The 16,380-nt window shown below is 40.1% G+C and overlaps 1 protein-coding gene across 11 annotated transcripts in view; it reads left to right on the top strand.

The window, feature by feature from the left end:
* Utrn (utrophin) overlaps positions 1-16,380 on the top strand; it is a 514,855-nt gene that overhangs the window by 477,930 nt on the left and 20,545 nt on the right. For 9 of the 11 annotated variants that reach the window (XM_028861232.2, XM_028861242.2, XM_028861237.2 and 6 more), the window contains 4 exons: positions 7,166-7,302; positions 13,332-13,370; positions 13,580-13,645; positions 14,701-14,766. In XM_028861232.2, the coding sequence (XP_028717065.1) occupies positions 7,166-7,302; positions 13,332-13,370; positions 13,580-13,645; positions 14,701-14,766 (308 nt within the window). The remainder of the gene's footprint in view (positions 1-7,165; positions 7,303-13,331; positions 13,371-13,579; positions 13,646-14,700; positions 14,767-16,380) is intronic. The other 2 variants (XM_037200470.1, XM_037200471.1) reach the window with 1 other exon arrangement.

Raw genomic sequence — 16,380 nt, 5'->3', positions numbered from 1 at the left:
AAAAAAAAATGTTATCTGGAAGGGCAGAGGTGTTGGCTACTTCCAGCTTCGAAATGGTGGGTTTGCGTCGCTGTAAATTTTCTCACTCAGTTGAAGTTCGTTAGACAGAACTGGTTGACACTTGTATTTTCACTGAGATTTTTGCTAAAAAATAGGAAGAGTAGGGGAAAGTATCTCTGTGGAGAACAGCTTACTAAATTTGTATCACTTAAAACAGATTTGTAGTATAGTTTTTAAACAGGTGTGTAGTCATATTTTCATTACTTAGGAAATACTTTGTTTAGTCAAACCTATGTGGGTAAGGCCTTACATATTTAATATAGCCTGTGACTCCTCATAAATAGAAACAACAGCAGACATTTATAGACCAGCATTAATTTCAATATGGTATCAACTCAACACAGTAGGTAAATGGAGATAACTTTCTTTTCAATGTTGATAGCATGGCTAAGGTTTCCAAATACCTAAATTATGTGTGTGATTTGTTCATATAAAAAGTCCAATAATAGCAATATGTTACACGATCACATTAGCAACTTCATCAGGTCCTATTGTCAACCAAACAAAATGATGGAGACTTCCAGGGTATTATAGTCAAAAGTGAATGTTATGTTTAAAACCAAGTTCAGCATATTTGTCATGCTAAGTACAGTGTGGAAGACAAGAGGTATGGGCAGGCAAAAAGAACTTAGCAAAAACAGAGACAGACAGAATTTATTGAAATCTATTGTCTAGGAGCTGCAGAGGAGTTCTTATAGAGTACAGATATGCTGAGATGACTTTGGTTGATCTTATCTCATGGGCCATTTATGTGGGTCTCATCTAGCCCTCTTACTAAAAGTAAATTTTACAGCGTATGTTGTCTTTCTTGGGGGTGGGCATTTGAGTAGAGGCCATAGTGGTCCATTAGGGGTTGGTCTCCAAATGTGTTCTTCTTTGGAGTCAGGTTCAAGTCACTGTGGCCTGGTTGTTTAAGTGTAGGGCTTTTGCTTTTGTTTTTTGGCCTCTCGTCTACAATACCGTTCTTACTGCTGTGGATTTATAGACGTAGAAATAACCCCAGGTTTGTATTTCCTGTGCTTTTAGAAACTGATAGAATCAAAATATTATATGGGAAAACAAAACAGATTTTTAGAAGGTTAAGGCTGAATCTGTGCCTTTTGAATTCATTGGCAAAAGTAAAATGTAAGGATAAAAAGGGACACGCTGGCACAAGTCGCTTTGTCTCCTCCCTCCTGCCAGCATCGGTGTGTTGGGAAGGCTGTGAAAACCAACTGTAAGAAAATGCCGAAATGCTGATTCCGTCCTTGTGAGGTTGGCATGGTTTGTGTTGGCAGCCCTGTGTCTTCAGATGCGCTTTGGGATATTGGCCAATATGCTAAAATCATAGCATTATTGCTGTTTCTCTGACTTCAGCATCCCGAAGTGTTTTGTTTTTTTTTTTAAAGCTCTTATCTTCCCGATGGTGATTTCCCAGCAAGTCCGGTGCATTTAGATGGTGCCATTAGCTCTTAAAGCTGCAAGAAGCTCTACTTCACATCAGCGGCTTATGACCATGCTTGTTCTTGGTGATTCTGTCAATGTTACTTAATTTTTAGCTTCCTGTTTTTCCATTAAGACCCAAAAGGCTCTGAGTTTCTCTTACTGATTTCAACCAAGCTGTAGAATCCAAATGTGTCTGAATTTTAACTTGTTGAAATCAGTGAAAACTGAGTAAAAACCCAGGGTTAGTTTTGTCATTAAAAATGAAAATTTCCCTGCCAGTGTTTCAATGTCCTGTGATAATGAAATGGACCACTTGGAAGTTTGCATACAACCCTCAGCTCTGTCTTCGAGCAGGAAACCTTTGCTAATGAGTGTGCTTTGCCTCAGTGACTCCAGCATTTGTCCATGGTCCACATGGCAACGTTTCATTATTTACCTATGTGTCAGACGACCGTGCATTTTTATATAACCTTGATTTACATCATTGCACTTCTGTGTTTCCCTCTATATAACTTATTAATATTTGAATTTAAAAGTTGAAAACCCAGTGTTGGAAGTGTTTGTTATGGGCATATGTAATACCGTTATTTAAGCAATGAACTAACCAAGAAAATCACTGGGAAATGAAAATTAAATATAGTTTGGCCTCTTTTCAGTTCTTTTTGTTATTTGGTTTAATTGATGTGAAATTAGCAGTTGTGTTTTGTCCTTGGGGACTTTTGGCACCATCGTAAACAGTCCCGGTCTATGAGGTGCCTTGTGGATTTCTGATGTTAGTAGTGGATGGTTCTTCACCTTAAGTAGAAAAGCAATTTATTCAAGCAGTCACTTCATAACAAATAGCACAGGGCTTAGCATCTCTGAATTCTAGATTCTTCTGCACCTTGGCCTTGCTTTTTGTCTGCGAGTCACATTAATGACAAGGAAATGCCTTTCAGTCATCCATCAATGTGTTTGAAGTACAAGAATGTGCTGGGGGTCAGCATTTAAGCTAAGGATATACAGTTTAAAATACGGAACAGAGATGTAGGGATTCATGCACATGAATTAATATATAGATACACGATCGAAGCCAAAGATAACTTCAAAGTATACTTCACCTGAAGTGACTATATTGGCTCTCAATTAAAGAGTAATTGGAAAAAATTTTAAAATACTCCTGATGGAGGCTGCGGAGATGGCTCAGTGGTTAAGAGCACTGGCTGCTCTTCCAGAGGACTTGAGTTTGATTCTCAGGCCCCACATGACTGCTAACAACTGTAACTCCATTTCTAGGGGATCTGATGGCCTCTTCTGGCCCGTGAAGTACAGACATACATGCAAGCAAGACATCCATATATATATACAATAAAATCAAATAACTCTTAATATAGCATATATAAGTATACTATATATTCATATACTATAGTGTACATAGTATATATAAGTATACTATATGTATTAAACTACTCCTGACTTTTACTGCTGTTATTGCCATTGGTAAAACAGGACCAAAGAATGAAGTTGTCTGGCTGGCTTCAATACCTTAGGGTTTTGATCGAAGCGTGCATGAGGAGATTGGCTCTACAGTAGATTTTATAATTGGGCAAAACTTACAAAAATTTTATTCATTCATTTATGATGATGGAGACCAAGTGGAGATCTAGCTATTGATATTACTCAAGTGAGTTTTTATCCTTTTACTGCTACTTTACTTCAGGATAAGGGAATGTTTCTTGAGTATTTACATGCCGACTTGTGTTTTCATTCAAATTCTAACTATTTCACCATGGCTCACTATAATTAGCTTTAGAAGAAGAAAATCACTAATTTGGAGGGCCACTCTCACAAGAGTGTGAGTTCTTCCAAGTTTGTGGGTAATCAGTCTGGGGGAACTTGGATGGAGATGGTGGCTCCATCTTCAGGCTATCTCAATCTCTTTGTGTTTGTCGTTTCCCCTCATTTGTTAGTTAGATAAAAACAAACAGGGCAATTAATCAGTAAAAACAGAAATCCACATAGACAATAATCACAATAAAATCCTGTACTAATAAAGCCCTCCAACAAAACTGTATGGTGGCAGGCCACCACTAGCCACAGAACCCACAAGACTGTCACCACATGGGGAACCGAGAAGGAAGCAAAGGTATTTGAGAACTGTAGATCCTCCCAAGACATCAGATGGTCTGTAGCAAACACAATGGCTGTGTTTTTGAGCAGAATTCTACCATGGGGGCACTTATCCTATCCAACTTCAATGTGATAGTTCTTGTTTTATCTAATGATGTTTTACTTTGTTATATTTTAATATTTTTAGAAGCCTGCTCTTTTCTAATGAGAGACAGAAAGGGAGTGAATATGGACAGGAGAGGAGGTGGAGAGGAACTGGGAGAGGTAGAGGGAGGAGAAACTGTAATCAAGATATATTATGTGAGCAAAGAATCTATTTTCAATAAAAGAAAAAAAAACCCTACTGTTCCAAGAAATGAGTGTGGCATTTAACAGGTTGACTCACTGTACAGTAATTTCCAGTAAGTTCCTTTCTATTCCATCTTCCCACCATAATAGCAACAGCTGTCTGCTTTTAAAGACCAAAACACTGAATCTAAGCTGAAGGGTGAGTTGAGTTTGATGGCATCCTTTAGACTAGGTGGTGGGCTTCTTTTTGCCAAGGCATTGCATTAGCATTATAAGATTAGGAGCTACTAGATACTGTTGTTAGGTGGCTAATTAGACCAAGCTAATGTAAATATTTTTACCATTTTTGTGCAAACTATTAGGCTTAAATCATTGCTGTGGCTCTATTCCAACTGCAGAATTACATTCTGTTATCCTGGATGTTGTCCCTAGCCACTATGGGAAGACTCATGTTTCATTATCTCCTTTAGTGTTGGGATGATGTTTATGGAGCCAGTGAATGACAGCCTTGGATTACAACTTTGGATGGCACCTATCTTCCCTCAATATGAAAACTATTGTAGAAGCCAGAGCATACTGTTTCTGTGTGAATACATACTTTATAATACACATGCTTTGTTAGAAACAATTTAACTTCATGCCTTAACTTTGGGGAAAGTGAGCAGGTGTTTGGTGGTGTTTTTGTAGTGGGGGCAGAATAGAGAAGTGTTTTTTTTTTTAATTGCTTGATTAGTTTTATTATAGTTTTCTAGGTTCTGGATATAGTTGGTATATTTGACTGCCACATGTGTAATGTGGGGTTGTCCTTGTGCCTTGGAGTGGTCTGTCACTTTTCCCTCAAACATGAGTCCACATAAGAACCCAGAATAGATAAGCTAAAACAACATAGAAACCAGAGCAGACATGCTAGGTGAAGCTCCGTCTATGAAACACCCAGAATAAACAAGCTCATAGACTCAGAAGGTAGATTAAGACATGCCAGGGTTTGGGCATGATTGGCAGGAATATGGCACCTTTGAAGAGTGATGGAGTCATGATGTATGTAAGTAGATAGTGGTGTGGTTGTTCACGTAGGAGTGTACTCACAACCAGTGAGTTGTACACTGTACACTGCCCAAAGGTGGGAGGTAGGGGGATTTGGAGCTTTGCTCACCTGACCTTTCTATCTCCCACCCAACTCAGGGCTACAAGTTAAAAACCTCTGGACTTAAAAATGAATGCCTTCACATAGCCAAGCATAGAGACAGGCTATGCTGAAGCAGGAGCACATCCTTCAGTCAGTATTTCTGTATACATTAACTGCCCATGCTAAGAGCAGACATAGGAGCAATGGAATCCCAAATGCTTCTTCCACGGGTCTTCCTTCTGAATTTCTGTTTTAGAAAACCTCTGCTCTTTTCCACCTTCACAAGGATGCACATGCCTATGGCATCCGCTGTCTCAGAGTCATGCTGTTGTAGAAGGGGTACGTGCCCTTTGCAGCTGATGGTGAAGTCTTTTGTTCTCCATTCCAGGCATTCCTCGTTTTTTTTCTCCCTCGACTTTATTCTGCTTGTTTCTCCTTTCTGCCTGGTACAGATTGGTATAAATACCAACCCTTTTCCCATAGAGTTGCCTTGAGATGCTGTCGGCATGTGTGTGTAGGTGTATGGGAGAACATGCTGGTGTGCACTACTCATACCAGTGCTTAGCACATGTATACATATGTGTCTGTGGAGGGCAGAGGTCAACCGTGGGGTTCATTTCTCAGGAATTATCCTCCTTATTCTCTTAATTTGCTTAAAGTTCACGAACCCCAGCGATCTGCCTGTCTTTCCCTCTCCAGTTCTCACTGATGATATACAAGCAGTCCCCAGCCCCCAACTTGAATGTCTTTGTTTATGTACCTTCTCATGAAAAGCTTTGTCCCTCTGCACTTCTGCTTCATGAAAGACAGACCATCTCCATCGCACTTCAGATTGTCCGGTTTACTTTCCGTTACTAAAAACAGGCTCGACGCTGTGAAACTGATGATGACAAGAAGTTGCCCTTGTTGGGGATATTTGTTTTAATAAGAAGAAAAATTAATGGATTATTTTTACTCTCAATGTCTGCAGCTCATGCATACTTCTTTCTGCTTTGCAAGCCCAGAGTAGATTTAAAAAAAAAAACCCTCTCTAATTGTTTAATAGAAGCAAAGTATTTATGTATAAAAAAATCAACTACAAAATAGAAAGCTATATACAGATGTGTGTGTGTATGAGATAAAGTACAACTTGTTTGTGTAAAAATATCTTTTTTCAAAATTCCATGCCTAGCTTGATAATGCAAGCCTATAACCCCAGCTACTGGACTATTAGGGAGGATTTCAAGTTCAGGGCCCCCCCTGGACCATAGAGTGAGTTTAAGGGCATTCTGGACAACTTTGTAAGACTCTGTCTCAAAATAAAATTTTACAGAGGGCATATATTAAAAAGATATACATGGGTAGCGAACTTCCCTAGCCTGAGCGAGAAACTAAGTTCAATCTCTAGTATCTAGTACCATAAAATAAAGAGTTTCAGTTCATAAACAAGTCTGTATGGTGCTGGATCACTTGCCATTAAAGAAAAGGCATAGAGTGGGACTCAGATAAAACAGTACATATACATACCCATCGCTCTCTTTGTGTTTTATAGAAAACTTCTCTGACTCTGTATAAAGATGGGGAATGAAGTCTATTCAGTGATAGATTTGAAAGCAACCAAGCTGATATAGGACCCAAGTATTAATTCAGCTCTCTGTTAATAATATGAATATGTAAATGCACCTTCATGGCTAAAGCTGATGTCTGTGTTGAATATGAACACTAGAGTTGCTGATCGTATAGAATTAATCCTAGAGGATAGCTTATAGAATAAGATAAGGGAGTGGGCTTTGAGGAGTTTAAGCATCTCTCTTGTAAATGGTTATAGAAACTAGTCCTGCCAGGCATGGTGGTACATGGCCTTAGTCCCAGCACTCAAGAGGCAGAGGCTGACCTGGTTTACAGAGCAAGTTGTAGCCTATCCAGGGCTACATAAGGAGACCCTGCCTCAACAAAACAAACAAACAACAAACTAAAACCCCAGTCATTTTGAAGTCCTTAAGGAAATAGAAACACTGTATATCACCATTACATTTTAATTCAGGTAAAATAATATATAAATTGGCCAAAATTGTTGGCATTTAATAGCATTTAAGTTACCTCTGCTCAGATTTTGTTGTAGGTGTTGTTGGAGTCCTTGATATTTTAATGAGAACTGTGAATCTTTCAACCTCATAGACAACATCTGGGGAAGACGTGCGAGACTTCACGAAGGTGCTGAAGAACAAGTTCAGGTCCAAGAAATACTTTGCCAAACACCCCCGGCTTGGCTACCTGCCTGTCCAGACCGTGCTGGAAGGGGACAACTTAGAGACGTAAGTTCCATTCTAGCATTCAGTCTGTGAACACTTCTATCGCTCTATGTTTAATGCTAACAACACAAAAGAAATTCCACAGTACCAAAGAGATGTGTGTCCCAGTGAAATGTTTTATTTTGAAACAGGTAAATTCATTCTCCAACAACAATTAATTGTATTCCTTGTTTTTTTTTTTTTTTTTTTTTAATTTTTCCTTTCACACTGTCACAGCCTGTTTTTCTGAACTTGCAACTCTTTTTTTTTTTTAAAGAACTATCTAAGTCAGATTGGGTATCATTTGCTCTTTCATTTATTTCCCTTTCTTTTTTCCCTTTTAGAGTTTTTAATCTTTCTGTTATAATAACTTTTATTATTGTTTTATGGTACAGGGATGGAACCCTGAGCCTCACACATGCCAGACAAGTGTTCTACCTTTGAATTATAGTCCCAGCCCTATTTTACATCTGTTTAATATAAATTATCAGTAATACTTCATCTTGTACTTCAAATACACATCTATCCTGAAATCTCATTCTCTGTTTCTTCTTGGCCTTCTTAGAGATGAAAGTGGCAAAATGCAACAACTTTATTCATTGTATGAAATAGACAAAATTGCTTAAAATCTGCGTTTTGAGTTGATAAGCATCTTCACAGAAGTTATGAGAGAGCAAAATCATAATGGGATCATAAAGCTGAGACAGAAAACAAAAGAATCTAGAGCCTGGAATGAGAAGGAGAAAGGCTTTAAAATGAGCCGGAAGACATGCATGGGCATTTTAAATCACTGGGCAGTTATCTATTGAGATCAAAGTAGATGAATCACTTTCTAAAATACCTACACCAATATTTCAACTGCAGCCTTCTTCATGTGCTTGAATGTGCTAGCAAAACCCTGTATACCTAAAATATGTGGTGAAGAGTGATTAAGGAAAATGCCCAGTGTTTACCTCTGGCCTCCACATGTATGTATGTACATGTTCACATACTCAAACAAGTACATATAGCACCCACAAAAATATAAGCTTTTCTAATTGTTTCCACACCACATGTTAAAACAAGTTTTATTAAATTTATTTTATATAAGAAAGCTATTTAAATATATTTACAAAAAGTATTTATCTTCTGGTCTTTTATGAATATGCTTTTGTCTTCAAAGATTGTGTATTAAGAATTCTTCTTTTAGTATCCAATACTGTTTGACTTGCTGAACACTTGATAAGATTTTACTTCTGTTTAGATCACATCTAATTAGCCTTTGCAGGAGCAGCTTTGGAACATAATATTGTAGATATGCTGTCGCATGGTCCTGGGATTTAGGAGGGTAATTGATAGATTTGTACTGAGCAACGTTGCCTTGCACTCTTTCAATGAATCATTGCCTTTTATATCCATCTTTCACATGAGCCATAGATAGAAGGGTGTTTCATACTCCTTTTAAGCATTTTTAATAATTTGCCCATTATAGTGTGAATTCTAATTGGTCTTAATAATAAAATCCCACAGCCAAATATTGGGGTAAATGCTGAAAGATCAGAGAGACAAAGGAGTAGGCCACAGCTATTTCTTACCTCACCAACTCCTCAGCTAAAAAGGAGGGTGAGCTCCTGTCTCCACCCACCTTATATTCCTCTCTCTGCTCTGCCATATCACTCCATTTCCTCCTCTCTAGGGCTGGGATTAAAGGTGTGTGCCTCCCAAGTACTGGGATCAAAGGCATGAGATCCCAAGTGCTGGGATTAACAGTGTGTGCCACCACTGCCTGGCCTCTCTGGTTAACTAGTGGCTAGCTCTGCACTCTGATCTCCAGGAAAGCTTTATTTGTTAGCACACAAGCAAAATATCACCACATTCCTTCAATGTCAAAATAATCACAAGATTCAATTTGTGTATACACACACATGCATATATTGTGTGTGCAGAGGCAAGAGGCTGACATGGGTTGTCTTCCTCAGTTGCTGCCACCTTATTCTTTGAGACAGGGTCTCTCTCTAAATCTGGAGCTTGCCAACTAAGCTAGGCAAGCTGGCCAGCAAGACCCAAGGATCCTCTATTCTCTGCCTCCTAAACACTGGGATTATAGGTATCCAGCTTCTGTGTAGGTTCTAGGGATTGAATTCAGGTCCTTCATGCTTGCAGGGGACATATTTTACTGACTGAGCCATCTCCATGGCTCCCAAAGTGTTTTTGTTGAAGTAAAAATTATCAGGAAAAACATGCAAAATAATCTTATTCTCTGATTTTGACATACTATGCTGAAAATGCATCACCATGCTTAACATAAAATTTCCACCATTTTCCAAGAGGGATACAAGAAAAAAAGGAAGGGGTATCTGATTTAAATTGGCCGTCACAAGATCCCTTTTGAACAAGATTTATGAGTTACTAGATAATGTGGGCAGGTTTTTTTTTCTTCAAATCCTACATAGAGCTCTGTGGATCTGCTGTAGTTCATTTTCTGCTACAAGGTCACTTAATCTTCCAGTAGAACAATTTGTGTGAGTGGGTAGTTTTAAAAAAAAATGTTTGATTTCATTTATTCTCCTACTTGTGGGAGGAGAACATTGGAGAAAAACCACTGAAGTGGGGAAGGTATTGAAGCTGTTTATGGAGCTGGTTAGAATTTCCCTTGGCTTATTTCTCTTTCATCTTTGCAAATGTGGTGGTTTATCTCCTGACCGGTAATTAGCTATGCAGGCATGCGTGACGGGACTTTACAGGAAGAAACACTGATTACTGAGAGGGGCAAGCACGTCTGTGCTAAGGCGTATTCAGTTCATCTTACAAATCTGTATGCAAGAATTTTCAAAATGGAAATAAGTGAGCTATTAAAGAGCGTAGCATTCATAAGAAAGTTAACAAATAAGCTAAAGGAGTGGCAAAAGTGGTTTGAGAGTCCTGGGGGATCATTATTGGCTTGAGAATTTGGTTCGTTTCCCTAAAGATAGAGAGCTCTGATGCTGGGTCAAGTGCCCATAGTGTACTCTATCACTCTTTGAAAATTTTACTGTGGCAAGAGTCCACTCATAGCAGATACAGTTGTGGAGATGAATGTTCAGGAGGGACAAACAGCTGTGCTGAGCCCAGCCTGCGCGTCATGTGCTGAGAACTTGGCGTGCACAGAAGTGGACGAAAAGACTTACTGGCCAAATGAGTCATTTTCAAAAGCCTGGATTGAAACTATCAGGAAACTAGTATCAAGAACAAAGAGTGAGAGAGAGAAAAAAAAAGCCAAATAATAGAGGGTCGTTTTTATCCAACTTCTACGGAGTTTATTCTGAGAGTAGTGGAGGACCTCGAGAGTTCACAGGTAATGTTAAAGAGGAAAAAGTGGTCAGTGTTTCAGGAAAGGTGATAACAAAATTACCCTCCATAAAATGAGCATTATTAGGAGTGAGGGGGCTTCACTACCACAGGATCCATGGTCATATCTTGGGTGGTGGGGCATTATTAGAGACAATACATCATTATATTGTAGGCGAGCATTATAGAAGCACAAAGAAAGTTGTCTGGGGGGGGGGGGCGGAATTTCTCAGTGGTTAACAGCACTAGCTGCTCCTCCAAGGACCTGAGTTCAATCCCAGCAATGATGTCAGATGGGTCTCAACCTGTATCTCCAGCTCCAGGGAGTCCAATGCCCTCTCCTAACCTCCAGAGGTACCCACACACATATGACATGTACATACGTGATGTAGACCCAGTGGCATGTACACAGACAAATAAAAATAAGTCTTGAAAAGAAAGTCACCTGAAGGTGAAAGGTAGAAGAGGTAAAGATAGCCATCCTAGGCAGCATGGTGGAGGCAAGAAGTGTACAATCCAGAGAGATGGAGAAGTTGGGGGGCGTGGCCATAGTTCCACATGAGAGAGATAAGGAAGTCTATTTGTTTACACTTTCACATTACATTTGAGGAGATAAGAACCAACCAGAGCCGCCATGGGGGGCTTGTCAATTCATTGTCCCCAGGGACAAACCAGAGGGGTTGCCAGGTCTGGGGTCTTAAAGCAGCAGGCATAATCTAACCAGTAGGACCAGTTACCAGCTTTCAGGCAAATGGATTAAAGAGACAAAAGACAAGAAGTATGAGGAGACTGATGGGAATTCAAGTCATCAAAAGGGTCGCCAAGTTTTTTAAAGTGTATGTTGGATTTCATAGACTCAACATTTACATTTTAGAGTCTGAGTCTTCAAATATCGTATGAAACCCCCTGCTCAGCAGCTACATTGAAAAACAGGAAGCTCCATTATTAAGTCAATGGCAACTCACAGACCAGTGTTGCCATTATTTTATGTATTATTTACTTACCTACATTTGGGGCCTGGGGAGGCATTCAGAACCTCATGCATGTTAGACCAGCAGTCTTGTCAAGCGAGCTCAACCCTCCTTAACCCTAGGTCCTAAGTGTGAAGTACTTTGCTATTTTTTCTTCCTACACAACTAAAATGTGAGCATTTGTCACAATTTTTCCCTCCAAACCAAAATCCTCTGAAGGAAGAGACCTAGCACTCGAGTTTGTATCTCTGTTTCCTTTCTTTGATACTTTCCATTAAAAATGTTTGTCTTTTAAGAAACCCTTCAGCCCAGCTTTCTGCTCCCACCATTCTTAGTTTACAAATGACTTCTGTGCCAACAATTACCTTCCAAAGAATCAGTCAAGCCATTCCACAAAGCTTTGCCAAGGCCTCTTAAGAACACACACACACACACACACACACACACACACACACACACACCAGTAGGCATTGATCTTCTATTGAAAGCTTATAGCAAATGTTGTCCTATACTTGAATTTCAGAGATGATCTCCTAAACAGTTACTGTTTCAGGAAGTGTGGTGTAGATTTGTCTGTCTCCTAACATTTAGTATCCCTATTTGGGGATACTGAGTAATACTGATGTGCTAAAGGTGTGGGATAATACTGTTGCTCCGTTGTTCCTGCTTCTAATTTCTACCTTACACTACGCAGTTAACTCTAGTTACAGAACAGGTGTTTTGACAGACATACAGGTTGAATGCTCTTTTTTGAAAATAGGTCTAAGGAAATTTAGCTTCCCCAAGAAGATGACCTTCCATCTCTTTAGCCTCTGCCCCACACATACCATCTTGTGCTTCACAGCAGGAGATAATGAGATCATTAACCATGTCTCAAGTTTGCACATATAATAGAAAAGGAAGTCTAGAAGGATTTTGCTTGAATCAGCATTCGCTTTTTCAGAAACGTTACATAATTAAGCAGAGTACTAATTTTCTTTCTGCATTCATTGGGTAATTCATCACTACCTTCCCTCAAAAGTTAGAGTTTAAACTACCTTTTCATTGGAACAAATTGTTTCGATGGCATTTCGTGGCTATTTGGGGGTTTCCAGGGGATCTGGGAGACCAGGTCTTGCCTACATGTTGCAGGTATTACTACATAAGCCAGCCTCAGACCAAAGTCCAGGGTCAAGCAGAATACGTTTGCCAATCTGGTTTCCCAGAGTGAATGTCTAGGTAACACCATACAGATGGAAGTCTGTCTGTCCTGTCTTAGAGAAGCTGCTCTCAGTGTGCTGATGATTGGACTCTGAGTAGAATATGCAGAGGCAGGAAGGCCTCACTCTTCTCAGTGTATCTCAAGTTGAGAAACTTGGTGTACACATGACTTTGGATGAAGAAAATTTTTTTTTGCTTCAATTCTGCTATTTAATAAGTAGGTAATAAATTCACCTTTCTGATCAAGTTTCTTCTCCAATGAAAACAAAAACATAATTGAATCTTCCTGGGAATGTTCTAGAACATTATCTTTGAACAGCCTATAATTTGGGGGGTGATTTTTAGCACGTTCTACCGATCTTTTCAGTCTGACTGTTCTAAAATATGATTGCTGTCTTAAAATACATGTGTCATAAGAGCTGGCAAAGTTGCTTTTGATTTCCCCGGTGGTGAATATCGAGGTAGCCAATCGTGAGTTCACGGAAGATGACCGAGAATCCCGCTCCTTCCGCTTTTGTCTGAAATCGCTCTAAATGTTTGTCCTGTGACTTTTGTCTCCCTCTCCCCTCTCTGCAGTCCTATCACACTCATCAGTATGTGGCCAGAGCACTATGAGTGAGTATTCACAGGCCCCGTGCACAGGAGGGGAGTTCTGATCGGGCGCATTGCCTTAGCGTGGGTCCACACTCCTGGTTTTCCCTCCCGGGTGACACCGCTGGTGGTGTGTTTGCATGGCAAATCCGTTACTTCACTAACCTTCTAACTGGTAACGTCTGTCGAGACTGAGAATCAAGCCCTTGCCTTTCTTTCTTTTCTCTTTGCAGCCCCTCACACTCCCCTCAGCTGTTTCATGATGACACCCACTCAAGAATCGAGCAATACGCCACGCGGTAAGAGACCGATAGACATCCCCTGCTCTGCCCCCCCCCCCCGAGTATTTCTGCTTTTGTAGCCATTCAATGCTACTGACAGACCTTGCTGTGGGAGTGCATTTGCAGAAGTCATGGTTCTACTACATGCGGAACTTGAGCCTTTATCTTTTTATGGTGGGATTTACACGTTACCAAACACCTGCTATGTATTCTATGAAGAGTAGATTTCAATAGGCTGCAGTTACAGAGCTGCTGAGACCGCAAACAAACATGGAGCAGGCAGGATCCAGATAATGTCACCTAGTTTCAGTGAATGAAAGTAGTGATTGGAGCTCCTCTCCAGAGACCATGCACATATGAATTGCAATATGTAATTAAACTTATGTTAATGCCTGATTGTTAGGGTTTGTCTTTAAATCCCTAAACAATGCAAAATACAGGCCTGCAGGTAGTGTGCAGAACTTTCGGGAAATTGCTTAATACCAACCGTTGGTGATCCTGGAAACCCGCTGTGTCCAAATCTCTAGTTTAAGACCCATTAAAACAAATGGTAACATTTGAGCTGAATTGAGACTAAGTCAGATTTTTGGAGAAAGGCACTCTTGGGCTGGTAGAGAACATGCTGTGAAAAGACTGTGGCTTGTTTACTGAGCCACAGGAGGGAAAGGACTTGAGAGACGATAGGATGTCAAAACCGTGGTCTAGTAACACAGAGCCAGTTGCCCAGCCAGGAGTTAGCTCGCACTCTAGATGGAGAAAAGTCATGGTGACTTTTCAGACCTGAGAGAAGCATACTTAGATTTGTGTGTGAAGGATATTTCACTTCAGTGGGGACCAGCTAGAGGTCCTGGGAGTTCAATGAGAAGACTGCACACTGTAGTGTGAGATAATAGCCTACAGACCCTATGTGAGTGGTAAGCAAATGACCCCTCACTAGGAGAGATGTTTTCTACTCAGTACTGTGCAATATCTGGACCCTTTTCTGTTTACAGAATTAATGAAGATTTAAAAATAATGGATGACCACAGCAGTTGTGGCCACATGATTTTCGTCCCTTGTGTTTGTATTTTCAGACTGGCCCAGATGGAACGGACAAATGGATCTTTTCTGACAGACAGCAGCTCTACCACGGGAAGCGTGTAAGTGCATCCTGAATTGCATCTTCCCAGGAGGCTGCCTGAAAGGGCTTTGCTTGGAAAGAGTATCTTGGCGATTAGGGCCAAGGCAGGCTACAAAAATCACACCACCTCATGCAAGAGATTTACTGGGGAGGTTTGGGGGGCGGGCACATAAAAGACTGCCTCTGAACGGGATGGAAAAACAGCAGTGACCAGGTTGTGATGGCAGGCTTTATAGGGGGTATGGAGCATACACATAGGGAAAATACAGCATGGTGGGAACATGTCACATTAATGATGACAGGAGTGTTGGTGGTGAGTCTTTGAAGGTGAGAGGAACCTAATTCTGGAATGTTCTTTGTTGACTAATACTACCTCATTGTGTTATGGTCTCAGAAATAATCTTCATGGACCTCTGGTTTGGGATTCCAATCAAAATTGATGTGTGTTTCCAAAAAGTCTGTGCATATTTTATGCTTTTAAGTCATCTTAGTGTAAATGAAATATGTTTATTTGCTTATTTGCTTGTGTCAATGAATCAGCTCACCTGCTCTAGAACAATCAGATTGCTTTACAATAATATAATATTGATATGCACTTTTGTGGATGTGTGTTACATGTTTGTATTTCTGTGGGTGTGTATACATATTTATATAGATGCATATGTTTGCACATGTGTGTGGAGGCCAGGGATCAACATCAGGTGTCTTTCTCAATTGTTCTCCACTTTACGTTTTTGAGACAGTCTCTCTCAATGGAAATGGATCTCATCTATTTGGCTAGGTTGGCCAGCCAATAAGCTACTTTCTCTACTCCCCACCTCTAGGCTCCTTGATTTCCATCAGCCTTAGTGTTGCAGATATGTGCTACCTCACCTAGATTTCACATCAGTGCTGGGGATCCGAACTCACGTCCTCATGCTTCTATGGCTAGCACTTTGCCAACTGAGTCATCTCTTCAGCTCATAATATTGCTGTTGAATGATCATTTTAAAATACACTTCCATAGAATCGACGAACTTTTGCAAACCCCTCTTTTTCCTGCTCACTACCATTTTCTCCATGGTCTCTGTTCTCTTAGCAATGCTATCCACACATGCTTAGACGTATTCTCCCTGCCGTTCATTTGAAAGTAACTCCCTTGCAAATATTTTATTTTATTAGGAAGCAAGAAAAGCCTCATTGACTTTAGAATATCTTTTTAAAGTAGCTTCAAAGCCGGATATTTTATGTTTAGCTTCCTCGCTGTGCATCTTCAGCTTGGTTGTGGAAGGCTCTTGGCAATTGCTGTCTCTCTGATGATCCACTATAATAGCTCTTCTTTCTTTGGAACTTGTTTTGACCTTGTTTTTCACATTAGTAATGAGATGATGTCTAAGAGGCTTCTGTAGTTTCGAGTTGATATGATTTGTGAGCTCAGTATGGTTTGACCAGACAAGGAGGCCTAGGAGGAACAGAGAATATCTAGAACATAATACCTACATGGTTTTCACTAACAAAGACGGGAGAAAGCCAAGTAGAATACCTTAAGCCAATGGTTCTCAACCTTCCTAATGCTGTGACCCTTTAATACAGTTCCTCATGTTGTGGTGATCACCAGCTATAAAATTATTTTTGTTGCTATTTCATAACTGTG

Source organism: Peromyscus leucopus, chromosome 8a (genome assembly GCF_004664715.2).
Source record: "Peromyscus leucopus breed LL Stock chromosome 8a, UCI_PerLeu_2.1, whole genome shotgun sequence".
NCBI classification, from domain to species: Eukaryota; Metazoa; Chordata; class Mammalia; order Rodentia; family Cricetidae; genus Peromyscus; species Peromyscus leucopus.
Note: the sequence above shows the minus strand (reverse complement) of the source record. Positions and strands in the feature narration are given on the sequence as shown.